The following is a 19,816-nucleotide window of genomic DNA, read 5'->3' on the forward strand; positions in this document are numbered from 1 at the left end:
ATGCAGCATCTCAACGCATGCCAAGGAAACCCAGAATGAGGGTTTCACCTGAAGATAATCTTCAGAGTAGCCACATATTTTCGCCCTGACATGAGGCTAATACTGGCCATAGACATAGGTCCCAGGTAGTACAGGACTGGAAGACTGGACTTGGGATGACTCACGGAGAGAGGCTTTCTTGATGTGACCATGACGGCCCGAAGGATGCGAGGCCACATATAAGCTGGTTTCCAAGTCTGTCCTTCTGTCTTTAATCAAAGCTGAATCAGCCAGTTCACATTTCTTAACTTTTCAGCAGAGAAGAAACATCCAAGTTTTAACTTGCTGTAATGCTTTGATGGGAAACACATGTTTGACTTGAGAGAATGTTGCTCTTTTTCTCTGAATAGTGGTTGATGCTTAGGTACTAACTTCATTTTCTGGTTATAGGGTGCTTTTAGGTTCATTTTAATTTTTTATTCAATGTGCCTATAAGAAAAAAGCTACATTATTTGGTTGTTTTTATTATTAAGGTATGATACGCTCATACAGCTCTTATTGACTTTATATTTGAAGGAGCAGTTTCCGTGAATTACATTCAAGTTTACCCTTTTGTAATATTTAATTTGAGTTTTTGTGCCAAGCTCCATGTTCTTTTCTTGAGGACTGGCTTGTGGGATTGATGATCTGATTTGTGATCTGGCTCTATTAAATTCCTTGAGTGGGAAAGTCCTATAGAATCTGGCTTTGTCCTTTGCCTGTTTCTGAGACTGATCTATATTACCCTCTACCCTACTTTAACAGGCTTCATTTTCCCAGCAAGGCAAGACAGAGCTCTGCAGGGGAAAAGGAAACACCAGCTTGGCTATGTGACAATTTGGTTAGAGATATGGCTAGATTTGCTGCTGCTGCTGCTGCTAAGTTGCTTCAGTCGTGTCTGACTCTGTGCGACCCCAGAGACGGCAGCCCATCAGGCTCCCCCGTCCCTGGGATTCTCCAGGCAAGAACACTGGAGTGGGTTGCCATTTCCTTCTCCAATGCATGAAAGTGGAAAGTGAAAGTGAAGTCGCTCAGTCGTATCCGACTCTTCGCGACCCCATGGACTGCAGCCCACCAGGCTCCTCCATCCGTGGGATTTTCCAGGCAAGAGTACTGGAGTGGGGTGCCATTGGCTTTTCCATGGCCAGATTTGATGAGGGAGCAAATGTCCGAGCATCTCTTCTCTTTGGGGCTTTGAAAGTTTTCAGGAATTTGGCACCGTATCACGCATCCCGTCTTCTTTCCTAAAATTTTTATTTTGACCATTCTCCTAAGTGTCCTGCAAACGTGGATTGTCAGATTCCTGTGGCACTTCTGGTGGATACTGTGGAATCAAGCCCTTTAGTAGTAACACCCTGTATTGTCTGCTGTCTTCTTTGCGCTTTTAGCTTTCCTTTCCATCTAAAATGTAAACTTTTCGAAGTAAGAGGCATATTTTATGTTTCTTTTTATCTCATGAAATCCCCGGCTCAGTGATGGACAAAAAGAAACTGTATATTAAGAATCTGGAAAAGAACAGATATATGTGTATGTATAACCGAATCACTTTGCTGTACACCTGAAACCAACACAACATTGTAAATCAACTATAATATAAAAGAGCCTCAGGTGGCTCAGTGGTAAAGAATCCCCCCGCCAAGCAGGAGGCTTGGGTTCAATCCCTGGGCCAGGAAGATCTCCTGGAGGACAAAATGGCAACCCACTCCAGTATTCTTGCCTGGATAATCCCATGGACAGAGGAGCCTGGCAGGCTACAGTCCATGGGGTCGCAAAGGGGTTGGAAGAGGCTTAGTGACTAAACAACAACTTACTGTAATATAAAATAAAACTCAAAAATAAAAGCAGAAAAAAGAAATTAGATATTAATTAATTATAGATTGATTATTCAAATAATGTCATCCTTCTTTGGGCTGGACTGTTAACTACAATCATAGAGACCTGAGGTCTAATGTCAACTATCAATGTGTTCTAATGTGATGTTGTTAAAATTTCCCACATATAAAATGGCTATAATTTTGATTCTCATGAGGAAGATACTATATAAATAATGTTTCATACATTATTATTCATAATGATAATGCAGCCAGGTCATAATTGGTAACTTCATTTCTAGGTTAAAGTATTGCATTTCTTAAAAAAAAATTCAAGAATAATGTAGTTAACTTGCAAAAGTAAGTTTATTGAAGCACAGAAGCAATTAGAGCAAAGCTGTCTTTTCAACTTTTTTCAAGAGCATTCTAATAAGAAAAGAAGAGGATGCAGAAAAATTTGTTCGTCTTCTATTTCTGGATAGATACTTTTCCCTGAAGTGATCCTGAAAGATGGCTAGATTGATGCAATTTCTTCATTGGTGTCCTTTAGAGTTTGTTTGTTTTTTTTTTCCTCTGAAAGACACTCTTGTTGATCTGGAAATTGCTTATTTCAGTTTCACCTCAGAAACATTGCTGACTTGAGATGAGATGACTTTGCCATCCACCACCTCTTCCACGATGGTCTTAGTCACTCTACTCTTGCTTGGGTCTGAAAATCACAGGATCACAATATCAGTCTGGAAACTCACAGAAACACAGATCAAGAGAAATCCAAATATATTCACTGAGTATGTTCTATCTAGGTAAGATGATGTGAACAATAGTACATACTTTTTGTATGAGAAGCAAAGCATGTCTTTATGTTTCAATTCTAAAATAATCAGAAACATGAAAAAATTATCTACCTCTGCCTTGGACACAAGTTCCAGATCTTGAGCCATCAGACACGGATGAATCCCTGGATCCCATGTTTCTGGATCCTGAACTTCTATAATCAGATCCTCCAAAACCAGAACCACTGGAGAAAAAAAGAACTGTTTGTTTTTGCACTTTGCAAAGGCAGGAGAAACCCTCCGTGCAGTGGGCTCGTTCCCATGACATGCAGTGGGCTCGTTCCCATGATGGCAGCAGTCTTTTCATCGGACCATGTCACTCTTACATTATAAATAAAAGCCTGGTCCCCGTGCCCCTTTTTGGTTGCATAACATAAATACACCAAGGTCTGCATTTAGCATGTTCTGACTTTCATTTACCCTCCTTCTCCATCAAGCAGGCGGCGGTAGGTCTCAATCTCCATCTCCAGGCGGGTCTTGATGTCCAGCAGCTGCTCGTACTCTGCGTTCTGGCATTCGGTCTCACCCCGGATCTGGCAGACCTGTTCCTCCAGGCTGCTGATCTGCATCTGAATTTGTGACAGCTGCACCACATAGTTGGCCTCCGTGTCTGCCAAGGTCCCTTCTAGGGAGCTTTTCTAAGAGAAAAAGCAAATTAAAATTTCACCATGAAAATAGATCATTGGGTGGTTTTTTAAAAAAATACATTTTATAAGATACTAGGAGACATGCACTTTCCATGAGTTACCACCTCTACGGCTTTCTCTGCTTCCTTAATTTTTCTTGCCATTATTTTTGAAACTAAATCTTTCATGGAAATAGACACATTATCTTTAACTGGAATGTCTTATGCTTTTGACAACCATAATACAGTCTTCCCTAATCCTGCTTTTATGACATGCCAAGTGGGACATCTTGGCAAAGAAAGGAAACCAACTGCTCAACTTCCCTGTTGGAGAGTTGTGAGACGTTCTTTGCACAAACCATGGCCTGTTGGGACTGCAGCTCAATTTCCAGGGCTTGCAGAGTGCGTTTCAGTTCTGTGATCTCATTCTTGGCGGAACTGGCTGCCCCGGCATCAGTAGAGATCTGTGCTTGCAGTGAGGCACTCTAAATACAAATAAAATGCAGTCATTGCAGGCTGGTGCGATGACAGGAACTGGCTCATATGGGGCCATGGACTCGGAGGCTCAGGGTGATGATCTACCTGCTTGTTGAACTGCTCCTCGGCCTCGCGGCGGTTCTGCTCAGCCAGCTCCTCATACTGTGCCCTCATGTCATTCAGTAACTTAGTCAGGTCTGTGCCTGGGGCAGCGTTCATTTCCACAGTCACGTCCCCTCCGGAGCTTCCTTGCATAGTCTTCATTTCCTAGCCCGAAGCAAAAAGGACCACAGTGATGAAAAGTAATGACTTCCAGGACTACCCTGGTGGTCCAGTGGTTAAGAATCCACCTGCCAGTGCAGAGGATGGGTGCCACAACCACTCAAGCCAGTGTGCCCTAGAGCCAGGGCTCTGCAACAGGAGAAGCCACTGCAATAAAGAGCAGTCCCTGATGGCCACAACTAGAGAAATGAAGCAATGAAGACCCAGTGCAGCCAACAAAGAAAAGAGAAACTTAAAAGAAAAGCAATAATTTCCTAAGATGTGCATAAGCCAACAAAAAGTTGAAACTAGGACACCGAAAGGAAAAAAAAAAAACCACCCTACCAAATTCACATATAATTTTCTCATGATTACTTTTTTCCTCCTGGTTACAGAAGTTGAAAGTCCATCCAGATGGAATGTATTTTATTTTTATAGAATGGATGTGGGGGAACCTCTGTAGGCCAGCATTGTTGATTAATGTGGACCCCATTCCTACCTCCTCGTGGTTCTTCTTCAGGTAGGCCAGCTCCTCAGTGAGGCTCTCAATCTGCATCTCCAGGTCAGAGCGAGTCATGGTTAGGTCATCCAGGACTTTCCGCAGGCCATTGATGTCTGCCTCCACGGTCTGCCGGAGATGCAGCTCATTCTCATATCTGGAAGAGTACAGTACAGCCCATTTCAAAGAGTGCAGTGCATTCTCACATATGCAAGAAAATGTTTTCTCCCCTGAGCGATTTGATCAATGAACGATGTTTTCTCTTGGGAGTTTTCCCCTTGTAAAGCAAAACCTGAACCGTACATTAACTCTATTGATGGCCAATATTTTTGATAGCAAAATTTCATCCTGAAATTGCCTTCATTCTGTTCTTGTTTGTGGAATGAGGGTTTTGTAAAATGTACCCTTGTGAATTTAGGTCTTGATCCCCTAGAAGATTGCTTTAAAATTTAGAATAAACCAAGCCAAGGGATTGAATTTTATTTTCCTACAAGGCTTGCTTTCAAGTCTTCACTTTTCTTACTTCAGTCTGAAGTCATCAGCAGCCAGTCTGGCATTGTCAATTTGCAGAATGATCCCAGCATTTTCAGTGGTGGCAGTAATGATCTAGAAAAGTCAATAATAGTGAATAAATCATGGTTGCTTTTTTTTTTTTAAACCTATGTCTACATGTCCATCTGTGAGAGTAGATGTCTCCTGAGTTAACCTTTAAAGGTGAGTTGCTTTGAAAATTTGCTTAGTAATGACACCTGCATTGATGACCCTAATGTGCTTAGACTAACATCCTTCTGCAAAAATTAGCAGCCTGCACATTTGCTGGAATGAGCATGGAACATTGTTTCACAGAACACAATTCTCTACATATTTTTGCTGTTTTGGAAGATCAGTTATTCTATGAGCTTTTTCAGAAAATAGTGTGAAACATGATTTTCACTTCCAAAAGAGTCTTTAAAAATATATTTCCCATACAACTATGTCTAAGCATGTTAGACTCCATCACATTCTCATACAATATTTGCACCAGGTTTTCTAGGAAGAAAAATAGCTGTAAGGCTATTTAAATCTAGCAAGAGGCCAAAGGACATCGACCTGCCAGAATTAATCACGATGAAAAATTAGAGGAAGCTAGTGTCGATTTATGGCCATCACTCTTAGGTTAATTAGCTGCTGGCATTGTGTAAATTCTACTCTTTTGTGGAAATACTCAAATGTGAGATGCAAACAAAATTAGTATGTTTGGATGTCTTGTATTCAGTGTCACAGTTAAAGCACTCCACATCCTGTTTTACACATACAACAGAACAAATATGTTTTCAAATAATACTGTGACTTAAAGTCATCATTCATGATCTGAATAAATGGGAAAGATACAGAAATAATAGAAACTCAGCATGGCTAGTGTCTCACCTGATTCTTGAGATCGTCAATGACTGGATAGTATTTGCTGTAATCTCTTCCAGCTCCACCATCCCTAGACGCGGGCCCAAACTTCTCATACCACTCCTTGATTTTGTTCTCTAGGTCAGCGTTGGCCTCTTCCAGGGCTCTGACTTTATCCAGGTAATTGGCCAGCCGGTCATTGAGGTTCTGCATGGCTTGCTTTTCACCTCCAGAGAAAAGCCCCCCGTCACCAAGGCCACCACCCACGCCACCACCCACGCCACCACCATAGCTGTAGAAACCTCCACTAGCGCCTCCACCGTATCCCGCACTCCCGCCGAAGCCAGAACCACCACCAAAGCTAGAGCCCCCACCAAAGCTAAGGCCCCCACCAAAGCCAATCCCAGAACCTGAAGCTCCTCCAAAGCCGCCCCCTATTGAGCAGCTACCAAACCCCCCTCCAAAGCCTCCGCTTGCGCCCCCACTCAGGCCATAGCTGCCGGCGCCTCCTCGGAAGCTCCGGGCAGAGCCTCCCCCGAGCCCAATTCTGCTTCCGCTGCTGAAGCTGCTGCCACCAGCAGACACTCTGACCGAGCTGCTGCCTCCAGCCCTGGAGGAGGACATGCGAGATGAGCAAGACATAGCGTTCCTGCGAAGGTCTGGCTTGTCCAGGTGAGTGGGAGAGGTGATCGTGAAGAACCTATTTGCAGGCTGCCTTTTGGACCCTTATATACACACTTTTAGGGTGTTCCTTTGCCGTGTCACTTCTTAATCCCTGTAACACCTTGGCTAATCTGCAACTGGATGATTTTTTTTCCCTCTGAACCCACTCTACTGGCTCATTCTCTGAAGCTAGGTCAGAGCCTCCGGGCCTCTACTAAATTAAGAAAAGAAATAAGGTGGAGCAAAGCAAAAAATTTTTTTCAGAATTACAGTTTTAATCTTTCAGAGGTTTGGTGACTGATAACTCTTTTCTGAAAGAGTAATTGTGTTAAATTTGCTTCATGATTTCCCAATTGCAGGGCATATCCCCAGATTAACAGGTGTAATTAAAATATACTTAATATGAGGAGAATGGAAATTTCCCATCAAACTTGTGATTTTTGTTCATATTGTTCTCTTTAAGTTGAAATGAGCTCTAGCATCAGCATTTCTTTCAGGTTTGATTGTCCTTCTCTGATTGTTTCAATTGCCTATTTCTAAGGTTTTTGAAGTTTGTGACTTAAGATGACTGTCTTTCTTTGCATAATATTTTGAGATCGAATTAGATATTTTTACTGTTACTAAGAAACTCTGAAACAATAGTATTCCACATTTATAGGTGTGCATTATTAGATCTTAATGACGTTTATTTGCTCAGAGAAAGTCTAAGAAAGATTGAGAAAGTGTTGAGGCAGATTGTTTTAGTATCAGGTCAGAGTTAGTGGTGTGATGCTGTGCTGCAAAGATGCTTTTCTTTCTGATTGAACTAGAGTATGATATAATGATACTGGTGACTTAAAAAACAGTCACAACCTAGAAGCTGAGAGTTATGTTTTGTTCCCAGGCTTCAGGTCCTAAAAATTCCCACCAACTAAAGCATGACTCTCTACGTCTAGGTTGTGACTACTTTTTTTAAGTCAACAACATCAACTTCCTTCTTTAGACTCAGACCTTAAGAACTGAAGACAGAATGTTGATTTTGTCGATAACTAGAGAAGAGGATCTGAATCCCTTCTTTTAAAATTTATTTATTCATTCATTCATTTATTTTTGGCTGCACCATGAGGCACACAGGATCTTAGTTCCCCAACCAGAGAGCAAACTGTGTCCCTTGCAGTGGATGCGCGGAATCTTAACCACTGGACTGCCAGGATATTCCCTAAATTTACTTTATTTTTTATTTTATTAAAAATTTTTTTACGTGATTCACTTCTGAGTACCAGTGCTAGGCTTGGAGTTGTTTTGCAGGTACCCAAATCTGTAGTTTCCAGTCAACTCTCTGCTCAGGTTTTTTCTGTTTTTGTTTGAAAGATATTTAGAAAAGAGGACCTAGATCCACTTCTGATAACTAACGTTATGGTTGAGATCATATTTCATAGATACTGAAATCTAGAATCCTCCCCCGTTGTTCACTTTCTGCTTCCTGTTTTTCTGTCCCTTTGTTCTTTAGATTATTTCCATTTGCCTCTGCTACTAGTTTCTCTGGTTTGAAAGTGTGGTGTTTTTTTTTTTTTCTTTTTAGATAAATAATGCATGATTCTATTTATATGAGGTACCTGGTGTAGTCAAATTCAGAGACCAAAAATAGAGTGGTTGTTACCAGGGACTGGGGGAGGGGAAATTAGTTGTTTAATGGGTACAGGGTTTTAGTTTTGCAAGAGAAAGGAGTTCTGGAGGTTGGTCACATAATAATGTGAATGTACATAACATTCCTGAACTGTACACTGAAAAATCATTTAGATGGTAAATTTTACATTATGGGCATTTTGCAGCAATTTTTAAAAAGCGGTTTTTTTGGGGAAGGTATAGATGCTTTCAAAAATATTTCTTGGCTTGCTGAGCTTTAGGCCCAAGTCGCTGACTTTTATTTACAGCTTTCTTGCTTATCTTGGCAGTCTCTGTTAAACTGTGTGCATTCTTGAATCTTTATATTCAATTGTTTGTTGTCCAGTGTTTTGCCTGCTTTGAATTCTTCCTTAGACAGCCTTTGATGGGGACGTACTATCAAACAGGAGATTGTTCCTTTCACTGCGTAACTCTTTAGGTTCTTAGCTTTTAGGCTCTGCTGCGTTGGTTTTGCAGTAATGGTGTGTCACTGTTTTTACTTTTAGCTTTGAGGGTTCAAGGTGTTTCCGAAACTGTAAATCGTTAAACTGGGAGTAGTTCTCATTACACTGTTCTAAAGTAAGTTAAAAAATGCACCACCCATTAAAGTACTTTGGTCACCTTGCCTAACCTCTCCCCAAAGCTATGAAACTAAAGAAGTCTAAACACTAATGGGTAAATTATATGCAAATATTAGGGTTCTGGGAGGAACAGTCCCTTTCTTTTCCTTCCTTTTCAAAAGGTGAAATGTAATCTTTCCACTTTCATAAAGGCTGGCATTGGCTAAAAAGTATAGAGAAAGTCACAATACCTAAGTGAAAGAAACTTGACGAAACTTAGAAATCTCAGATCCTGGGCAGAAAGAGCTTTAGGTGAGAAGAATGAGAAAGGACAAAGTTTTCCAGCATCTTTGGCCTCTGAATTTTGCCTGCGGTTTGTGGAGTTTTTCTATAGCTGTCATCTGAGTTGTAGCAGTTTCAGTTTGGAAACTTTATGTACCGTATGTTTTGGGGTATTTAGATATTTGAGTCTTAACTGAGGAAGCTCGAGATGACTGAGGTATTCTTGTTTCTTATTTTTAGCTTTCTTCTAGATTCAATTTTAAATGCTGACATCTATCTCTTCTTTGTTTTTAAAATTCAGTTTAAAAATTCACTTATTCTGGAAATTCTCTGGCAGTCCAGTCATTAGAACTCAGAGCTGTCATGCTGGGGCCTGGGTTCGATCCCTGGTCAGGGAACTAAGATCCTGCAGCAAAAAAAAATTAAGTGATTCTGAGATGCTTCTCTGATATTATTCTTTTATTCTATACTTCGGAGATGACTGCTGGGAAAGGCATTTAATAAGTAAAATGGCCATTGTGTGTGTGTGTGCTCAGTCAGGTCTGACTCTGTGCGACCCCATGGACTGTAGCCTGCCAGGATCCTCTGTCTGTAGAATTTTCCAGGCAAGAATACTGGGTCAGGTTGCCATTTCCTACTCCAGGGGATCTTCCTGACCCAGGGATCAAACCCGTGTCTCCTGCATATCCTGTGTTGGCAGGTGGATTCTTTACCACGGAGACACATGGGGAGCCCGGCCTCAAATGCTTTCCCTAATGAGGCAGTGGGCAAATAAATGTGGAGGTAAACCCACAGGAGTTCCCTCTGTTTGGATTTCCTTAAATGCATTTTTGTGCTTTCTCTTTCTGTTTAATGTGCCTTTTCTCTTAAATAGTGACTCTATCCAACAGACTAATCTAGATTCCATGAGTTGCAAACTGTCTGGAATGTTGGCATTTCATGAATTAAAGAATTTTAATCACATATGTAAATAAAGTGTTGCTTGAAGTGTTAGAATTCTTTAATAAACCTTAGTCCCTGTTGTTCTCAGACATTCCTGAATTTAATACTTACTTTGTTTATTTAAAATAATGATTTACTAAAGATTACACATTAGTTCTTGGCATTTCTTTCACCTGTAAAATGAAAGCTTTCAGAATCTGATAAGGTTCCAGTGAAACAGAACATTCAGGAATGCTGGCTTCAGTGCCTGGCATCCAGCAGTTTTTTAATATATAATTGTTTAAAATAATATATAATTGTTCAGTCCATTGAATCCTGGGTATCCAGGCTCCCAGCTCAATCCTCTGCCTTCAGTTCCATGTATGTTTGATTACTTTGTGATTAGCAGGTTATTTATTTATGTATTTTTACCTGTGGAGAATCATATAAATGACACTTCACTGTAGCACCTGACTTTTACAATAAGTGCAGAATGATTTGCCGATAGTAACCATCAACATTTTTTTTGTGTGAGGTGGATTTGTATTTTAAAAGATTTCAGAGGAATAAGCTGCATGTTTTTAGATTGGGAGGAAAACTAAAGAATATGGCATGTTGCCCCTGATTAATCTTTTGAGTTAATAATAGAATGATCTCAGGCTATCTACCTTCTGTTCATTCCAGAGAATATTGAGATAAAAGCGTAAGATCAGGTTAGCTAAGGAAGTGGGCACCAGAGAATCTGTGGCGTGTTGGCAGAAATTGTGGTGGCAGATAGCCAGGGAAAGGGAAGAGCTCCAACCTGATGTGTGCACAGTCTCTCTGTAATACGTGACATACTGCAGAGAGTCACTAAGTATTCCTTGAAATGAATGAAATACTGCCTGGCCTGGCTTACTTTGTGAACACTTTGATCACTTTCGTTCTCTACTCTTTGCTCTGCCTTCTAAGTCTTTATTTCTCCATCTTCCAGGTTTGTGACTCTGTGTGAGTGTGTTGGAAGGGTTATTGGTGAGGAGAGGTGCTATTTGTGGAGGGAAGAGCAAGGACATGCCAGAATGAGCTGGGGCCTCCCCTGTAAGAATCATTGCTTAGGTTAGTGTCCTGGTGGTGGCCACTGTGAGCCCCACCAGGCTCAACTACTTAGAGGAAAAAAATTTTTTTTGCAACAGTAAGTATTCTAAGAGGCGGTTCTAGTTGGATCTGGCATCATCCCTAAATCAATTTCAACCTGGTGCTCTTGTCAGACACCAAAGAAGTTACAGATAGAGCAGAAATCCACCAATGCTGTGAGTGCTTGTCTTCCTTCACACCTTCCTCTCCTTTCCTGAATTCCTTGCTTGTTATCTTTCCATTCTTCTCTTGGCAGCTTCAGTTAAGTCTGTCGGCTTAAGGCCTTTGCTTCCCCACCTGCATCTGTTCAGTGACATTTTGCCAAATTTTGTTCTGAGAGAAAATGACTTAGCTTTGTACTTGAAGACTCCAGAATTCCTTTACACAGCTTAGTTCTCTAATTTTCCTGAACATAATTGAGTCAGTTTATGGAGAATTAGGAGAATAGACAAGTGACTTTGTGCGTGCTAAGTTGCTTCAGTCGTGTCCTATATGGACTGTAGCCCGCCAGGTTCCTCTGTTCATGGAATTCTCCAGGCATGAATACTGCGGAGGGTTGCCATTTCCTTCGCCAGGGGATCTTCCCCACCCAGGGAACGAGCCAGCTTCGCTTAGGTCTCCTGTATTGGTAGGCGTGTTCATTATCTCTAGCGCCACCTAGTGACTTAGTAGAGGTGGAGATTTAAGATGGGTTGAAGTAAGAATAGCAAGGAGAGATAAGAAAGCCTTCCTTAGAGATCAATCCAAAGAAACAGAGGAAAACAATAGAATAGGAAAAACTAGAGATCTCGTCAAGAAAATTAGAGATACCAAGGGAACGTTTCATGCAGAGATGGGCACAATAAAGGACAGAAATGGTATGGACCTAACAGGCAGACGATATTAAGAAGAGGTGGCAAGAATACACAGAAGAACTGTACAAAAAAGATCTTCACAACCCAGATAATCATGATGGTGTGATCACTCACCTAGAGCCAGACATCCTGAAATGTGAAGTCAAGTGGGCCTTAGGAAGCATCACTATGAACAAAGCTAGTGGAGGTGATAGAATTCCAGCTGAGCTATTTCAGATCCTGAAAGATGATGCTGTGAAAGTGCTGCACTCAATATGCCAGCAAATTTGGAAAACTCAGCAGTGGCCACAGGACTGGAAAAGGTCAGTTTTCATTCCAATTCCAAAGAAAGGCAATGCCAAAGAATGCTTAAACTACCACCCAATTGCACTCATCGCACACGCTAGCAAAGTGATGCTCAAAATTCTCCAAGCCAGGCTTCAACAGTATGTAAACTTCCAGATGTTCAAGCTGGTTTTAGAAAAGGCAGAGGAACCAGAGATCAAATTGCCAATATCAGTTGAATCATTGAAAAAGCAAAAGCTAGAGAGTTCCAAAAAAACATCTGTTTCTGCTTTATTGACTATGCTAAAGGCTTTGACTGTGTAGATCACAACAAACTGTGGAAAATTCTTCAAGAGATGGGAATACCAGACCACCTGACCTGCCACCTGAGAAATCTGTATGCAGATCAAGAAGCAACAGTTAGGACTGGACATGGAACAACAGACTGGTTCCACATTGGGAAAGGAGTACATCAAGGCTCTATATTGTGAAACACCCTGTTTATTTAACTTATATGCAGAGTACATCATGGGAAATGCTGGACTGGATGAAGCACAAGCTGGAATCAAGATTGCCAGGAGAAATATCAATAACCTCGGATATGCAGATGACACCACCCTTATGGCAGAAAATGAAGAGGAACTAAAGAGCCTCTTAATGACAGTGAAAGAGGAGAGTGAAAAACTTGGCTTAAAGCTCAACATTCAGAAAACTAAGATCATGGCATCTGGTCCCATCACTTCATGGGAAATAGATGGGGAAACAGTGGAAACAGTGGCTGCCTTTATTTTGGGGGGCTCCAAAATCACTGCAGATGGTGATTGCAGTCATGAAATTAAAAGACGCTTACTCCTTGGAAGGAAAGTTATGACCAACCTAGGCAGCATATTAAAAAGCAGAGAGATGAGATTACTTTGACAACAAAGGTCCGTCTAGTCAAAGCTATGGTTTTTCCAGTGGTCATGTATGGATGTGAGAGTTGGACTGTAAAGAAAGCTGAGCGCTGAAGAATTGATACTTTTGAACTGTGGTGTTGGAGAAGACTTTTGAGAGTCCCTTGGACTCCAAGGAGATCCAACCAGTCCATCCTAAAGGAGATCAGTCCTGAATATTCCTTGGAAGGACTGAATTGAAGCTGAAACTCCAATATTTTGGCCACCTGATTCAAAGAACTGACTCATTTGAAAAGACCCTGATGCTGGGAATGATTAAAGTTGGGAGGAGAAGGGGACAACAGAGGATGAGATGGCTGGATGGCATCACTCACTCAATGGACATGAGTTTGAGTAAGCTCTGGGAGTTGGTGATGGACAGGGAAGCCTGGTGTGCTGCAGTCCATGGGGTTGCAAGAAGCTGGACATGACTGAGTGACTGAACCGAACTGAACTGAAATAAGCACAGAGTTTGACTGTTTTTGCTTGAAAGGTCCTCTTGGATCTTCCTTCATGCAAGGTAGACAGTAGCTTCTGTCTAGAGAACTCACAGACCGCTATAACCCAGATGGTGATATGAGTGGCATGACCCAGGCTCCCATCTCTCTTGCCATTTCTAAGTCAATTTGCCGGGCAGTCTCCTCTCTGTCTGGCTGAGGTTGGCCCCTCAGTTTCTTCTGACTTTTTTTTTTTGAGCAGGTCACTTTCCATGAGTCTCCAGAAGGTTGGGGACTGAACCTTCTGAGCTGTAAAGTGATACCACGTGGTCACCCTTCCCCAAAATGGTCACAGTCACCTTTGCTAAGGGCTCTCAGGCCCTTAACCTCATGCCTTTTTAAGCAAAATTTATTTAGTTGTGAGATCTTTGCATCATGTGCACGGACTCTCTAGCTGTGGCACATGTGCCCTCAAGCTTGAGCAAGCACCAAAAAAGTGGAAATGCCCTCCCCTTATAGCTGCTCCTTGGAATCAGCTGACCTCAGGAGAAGCAGACTGTTTTCCTGTCAGATCCCAGAGGTCTTTCCTCCTTGCTTGGCCCTGCTTCCTCTCCAAAGATTCTGTGTATCTCTTCCTGCCTCCTATGTTAACCTATTAAAAAAAATCCTTTTCTGCATGATTTTGACATGCTTGTGGATGTCTGACATCAGAGCAATCTCCCTATTGCAAGAGTCTTTCTAATGAAAGTTATCCTTATCTAAGTCCAGATTTGTTTTTATTTGACACAGTTAGAATTCAGCAATAAAAAGACAAATGGAACAACCTTAATTTATAAATTCAGACACATTTTCCTAAATAACTCTTGGACCAAAGAAAATCAAACCTGATATGATGAGCCAACTAGAAGGTAATGAAAAGAAGAAAACTTCCAGACCTAGACTTTTGGGTTATAGCTAAAATTGTAGAGGAAAATGTATAACGTCAAATAGCTGCATTATTAAAGAGAGACTCACAGTGAAGAACCTTATTACAAAAAATTTTTTTAAAAGAACAACACAATAAAATAGATGAAAAATAAGTGAATAACAAGAAGAGCTGACATCGAGATAGAAAATAACAAATACATACAGATACTCAAAAACTGGTTCTTTAAAGAGACCATTAAAATAGATGACATCTTTGTGACTCTGATTTAGGAAAAGAGAGAGAGATTAAAAAGTACAAAATTAGAAATGGGAAAGGAGACAGAACTGTGGGTACAGGAAAGGTGAAAATAATAAGAGAATGCCATGTACAAGCTAATGGAACACACTTGGAGATCTTTCTAGTATTTAGCCAAATTGTTTTTTGCCTGTGAGTGATCTCGGTGCTCATCGGACCCGTCCCACCCATGTTCATCCCAGGGACTGGGACAGGCTCAGGTAGACAGTTTACCTGCCCTGGCCCCGGGGCTTGCTGGGAGAGAAGAGGCACAGGGCTGACCCTAGGAGAACACGGCTGTTGGGAATCCATTGCAGGGCTGTGGCCTCAGATGGGAAGGGCTCACAGGACAGGACAAGTCTGAATAGAGAAGTTGTAGATCTGAGCCAGGCTTGGGAGGGTTGAACCTGGGGGCCAGTCTATATGGTTACTAGTGCATGAAGGGAACGTGTGGGAATGCTCATTAAGAAGCCAGATCTTTTCAGGAAGGGAGAAAAAGACCTAATGTGGGGCTTGGCTAGATGAATGAGAAACAGGTCCCAGCAAGCAATAGTTCTCTGATGCCTGTGTCCTGGAAGGAGACAGAGAAACCTGGTGTCTGCGAATCTTAGGTTGAAGCGTGCATGGTGGTAAGCCTAGTGTTCTTCCCACAGTGGTGTTCAACAGCAAGTCCAGGGCCTACCATTGCCCTTCTAGGTGCAGAGGGGACACGAGTATTGATGTTTCTTCTTTAAAAGTCTTTACTGAATTTGTCACAGCGCTGCTTCTGTTTCATGTTTTGATTTTTTGGCCATGAGGCATGTGGAATGTTAGTTCCCCGGCCAAGGATGGAACCCAGACCCTCTGCAATGGAAGGCGAAGTCTTAACCACTGGACTGCCAGGGAAGTCCCTGATACTTCTAAAAAGGGTAAATGGGTGATGTTCGTACACTGACCTATCACCGCCTCATGGTAGGTGAGTGGGCATTTCTAGAAGCACTTGGATATGATTCGTCCTGGAGCCAGCCAAGGACCCAAACCATGCCTGGTTATCTTCCTTCCGTGTGTCCACATTTACCACTATTTAAACCCCACCTCTTCTGGAACGCTTTTCTTACTCCAGTCACCAGCTCCTGAGTTACCAGCTTCTCCTCCCCACACACTTCTTCTTTCTTAATTGTTCTTAAAGTTTCTATGACATTACTTACCCCTTGACTACTCTTTTATTTTTCCTTAAAGATTAAAAATAGGAACATATTCATTGTAAAAACATTTAAACAAACAAACAGATGGTTTTTCTTGGAAGATTCAAAAATTTTACCAGTATTTATTTCAGAAAAAATTGGAAAATGTACATAAACATGTAGCAGGAATAAACATTACCCGTATTTTCCCTACCAGTGAGTAATCACTGTTAACATTTATAGGTATATTGTTTCCATTTTTTAATGAGCATGTGTATAATTAGCGTACAAATCCTTTTCTTTTAAAGGTAGATGATAGTGTAGTCACTGTGTTGAAACTCTACTTTTTATTTAATTGATGACTGACATCTTCTCAGGTCAGTCCATGGACCTGAACATCCTTAATGGCTGATGAGTCTCCTCTTATGGACTTTTGGTGGTCTGTTGATTCTTAATTGTCAGACACTTTATTATGTCTCATTTTTTCACTGTGATGAAACACTGCTAGGAGAAGTAGATATAATCAGTAACTGATTATTTAAGAATAAATTTCTAGAAATAGAGCTGTTGGCTCTTTAGGATATATTATTTTCTTAAACATCTGGTGCTGAAGTGTTCTTATGAAGTTTTTTGCCAACTTACAGTCCATCCAGCGATGTATTAGTGCCTTTTCCCTACACCATGAGTATAATCATTAAACAAACTGGACCTGTTTAATGCCTTTCTTGGATTACTACAGATGTTGGCCATTGGTCACTTTTTAATGCCGGTTGGCCATTCATACTTTATGAATTGCTTATGTATATCATGTACCCATTTCTGATTGGTATGGTTAACTCATAGATATATGCTCATGAATTTATATATTGGGGACATCAGTCCTTGAACAGCCATATATAATGCAATGAAAACACCCATGGCCTACTTGCTTGAAGTTAGCTGGTCCCAGAATTCTCTCTTGATTTTAGACATAGAAGACAGCTGCCAGAAGATGGCGCCAAACTGCAGCTGGGACAAGATTACATTGTGCAGTCAAAATTTGGAGTCACTTGGCTCACTAGCTGCGTGTATTTCTCTTGGTGTTGGGATGGATCTCTACCATATTCTATTAAGGTTTAAAAGATTTTTAAACTAAATTAAAACTGTTCTTCTATTTTCTGTGATTGCTTTTGCTATTAATAAAATGAATCTTGAAGAAAATGATTGCTTTGAAGGTGAGGTAGACAAGCATGAGGTGTGATTCTGTTTTGTGATGTCTTTCTTCAATTTGGTTTTCATAGGCCAGGACTCATCAAAGTTTTCAAGACATCAACTGGGCATTTGACCTCCATTTTGTTCTGTAGATAAACCTTACTTTGATACCAGTGCTTTTGGAAACTGCTTAAAAATTGCTTCAAATAAGACTATTTCTAAAATATTTTCTATTAAATTATATGCATTTTCTGCTGTCTAGTCCAAAGACAAGACTAGATAGGCAAGTTTTGAATAATTCTCTACCACTTAGAAAGGGATGAAGCATGCATAATAATTTAGACCAATTTATTTCTTTTAAAATAAAAAAATTCAAAACTCAGAGTGATGATTTTTTTAAGATCTCAAAGTAGTTAATGGTATTGCCTAAATAAAGCTCCAAGGGATCTGCATTTTAATTTGTTTATTTATTCATAAGATGAAGAATATTCTCCATTATATTGCTTTGTAGATTTTGCTGTTGTGTGCAAAGAGGAAGTTGGACCAAAGTGCTTGTTTGAATAAACTGGAATCATGTTTTCCTGCTATACCATAAGATTTTCAAAATCAGATTTGGGAATTTTGATAGCTTCAGAGTAATTTATTTTGGGGAAAGGATAAATCTAATACCTGCTTTCTTTTTCAAAATTAATCAATTAAAAATACCTTGTCTAGTTCTTTATTCAAAATATTTTTGGCTGTGTTGGATCTTCGTTGCTGTGTGCAAACTTTTTTCTCTGGTTGTGGCGAGCAGGGGCTACCGTCTAGTTGAGCTGGGAGGGCTGCTTATTGCGATGGCGTCTCTTGTTGTGGAGCACAAGCTCTAGAGTGCTCGGGCTTCAGTAGTTGCGACACGTGGGCTCAGTAGTTGTGACACGTGGGCTCAGTAGTTGTGACACGTGGGCTCAGTAGTTATGACACGTGGGCTCAGTAGTTGTGACACGTGGGCTCAGTAGTTGCGGGTCCCAGGCTCTAGGGCACAGGCTCAGTAGTTGTGGCTCATGGGTTTAGTTGCTCCACGGCATGTGGGATCTTCCTGGCCCAGGGATCAAACTCGTGTCTCTTGCATTGGCAGGTAGATTTCCTGAAATTGCTTTACAGTGTTGTGTTGGTTTCTGCCATACAGCAATGTGTATCAGCCATAAGTATACATATATCCCCTCCCTCTGGAACCTCCCTCCCACCTCCCCCCATTCCACCCCTCTAGGTTGTCACAGAGCACCAGGCTGAGCTCCCTGTGTTGTGCGGCAACTCCCCACTAGCTGTCTATTTCACATATGGTAATTAATAACTGCTTTCTTAACTGCTCACAAGGTCATATGATTATTTCAGATTCATTGCATCATTTATGTTGAATGCAATAGTTAATAGCTGGTTCTATTGCTTCATTCATTTACCGTTCAGCTATTACTCTATTCAGTTATGATTCTGTTCACTTATTAGTGTATTATTTATCATTCACTTGTTATATTTATTGATTATTCTGTTTATTACCTCTTTTTTATTTATAATTCTATAATTTTATTCTATTAATCTTGTTTTAGTATTATTCTACTTTATTATTGTTGGGACCTACCAAACACCATGATAGGCTTCAGGGACTAAGGTAGGACTCACGGGAAAAGCTGAGTCATTGCCCAGTGAGGTCATCCCCACGGATGCCAGGACTTGTCTAATCAGCATACTCCCCGTAACCTGGTTAGAGTTTATCAGGACGTAAAGACATCCCCCTGCAGCCAATAGCCAATTAGTAAATACCAGGAAACCCCTGCAGCCAATACAGATTAGCCAATTAGTAAATACTAGGAAACTCCTGCAGCCAATCAGCCCTTGCCAACTCTCTGTTCTAAAACCTATAAATACTGCTGTAAATCTGGGCTCGGGGCTCCTTGCTCCACTCCAATGCTTTGGATGTGGTGGGAGCCCTAGCTTGAGCTAGAAATAAAACCCCTTCATGCTTTTGCATTGCTGTGGACGTCTTATTCTCTCAGTTTTGGGGACTCAGACTCTGGGCATCACAATTATCATTCTATTATTCTATTATTAGTTTATACTTTATATACAGTAATAAGTCAATTTTTATGAATTATTAATTGAGCATCTTGCAAAAAGCACTGAGATCTTGGAAAGTCACAGTCCCTAATTTTGAAAAATGTGCATAAAATTTTTGTTCCTTTTTGTATGATCACATCAAGTCTTATGTAATTCTCACAATGTTGAGAAAGTGTCAGAAAAATAGCTTGCTTTTTTTAAAAAACCAAGTAACAATAGAATATATTTACTGTCTCGGTAGTTGACCTAGCTGTACACTCTTGGTTGACAATGGCTTATTTATCATCTTTCCTTGCTTACAAACAGCTGCCCTAGTTAGAGACCCAGTTTCCCTGTAGCTTGGTCCTATCAACTCAGCTTGCCATTCCATTATATGTTTCACACCACCTTCTGTCACAGACTTGCAATTGTATCCTCCTACTCAGCAGTAAAAACCCAGATTCTCTGCTTAGTTCTGCTACTGAAATTTTGAGCTGCTGTTAAAACCAAGACCCCATATGTCAACTGTTGCCAAAGACTTGTTCCACCTCCATTGGCCCATTAGTCCAAATTCCTTTCCACTCTCAAACTGCTGGGACCAATGTGGGCAAGGCTGG

At 40.9% G+C, this 19,816-nt stretch overlaps 1 protein-coding gene across 1 annotated transcript; it reads right to left on the minus strand.

Moving 5' to 3' along the window:
• Nucleotides 1–2,434: 2,434 nt before the first annotated feature.
• Nucleotides 2,435–6,546, minus strand: KRT24 (keratin 24). The gene is made up of 8 exons (XM_068978074.1): nucleotides 5,932–6,546; nucleotides 5,048–5,130; nucleotides 4,525–4,681; nucleotides 3,870–4,031; nucleotides 3,647–3,772; nucleotides 3,083–3,300; nucleotides 2,735–2,847; nucleotides 2,435–2,538 (listed from the first exon to the last, which is right to left on the minus strand). Exons 1-8 carry the CDS (start codon nucleotides 6,544–6,546, stop codon nucleotides 2,435–2,437), a joined length of 1,578 nt encoding a protein of 525 aa, XP_068834175.1.
• Nucleotides 6,547–19,816: the final 13,270 nt, after the last annotated feature.

The sequence above is a fragment of the Capricornis sumatraensis genome, chromosome 8 (assembly GCF_032405125.1).
Source record: "Capricornis sumatraensis isolate serow.1 chromosome 8, serow.2, whole genome shotgun sequence".
Classification (NCBI taxonomy): Eukaryota; Metazoa; Chordata; class Mammalia; order Artiodactyla; family Bovidae; genus Capricornis; species Capricornis sumatraensis.

Bases quoted from the DNA above. Each gene is read 5' to 3' on its own strand.
- KRT24 (XM_068978074.1), bottom strand. From the start codon at position 6,546: ATGTCTTGCTCATCTCGCATGTCCTCCTCCAGGGCTGGAGGCAGCAGC. The intron at 5,131-5,931 runs GTGAGACACTAG...TGACTTTTCTAG, and splicing joins TTGACGATCTCAAGAATCAG to ATCATTACTGCCACCACTGA. The intron at 4,682-5,047 runs GTAAGAAAAGTG...GTACTCTTCCAG, and splicing joins GCTGATGACTTCAGACTGAA to ATATGAGAATGAGCTGCATC.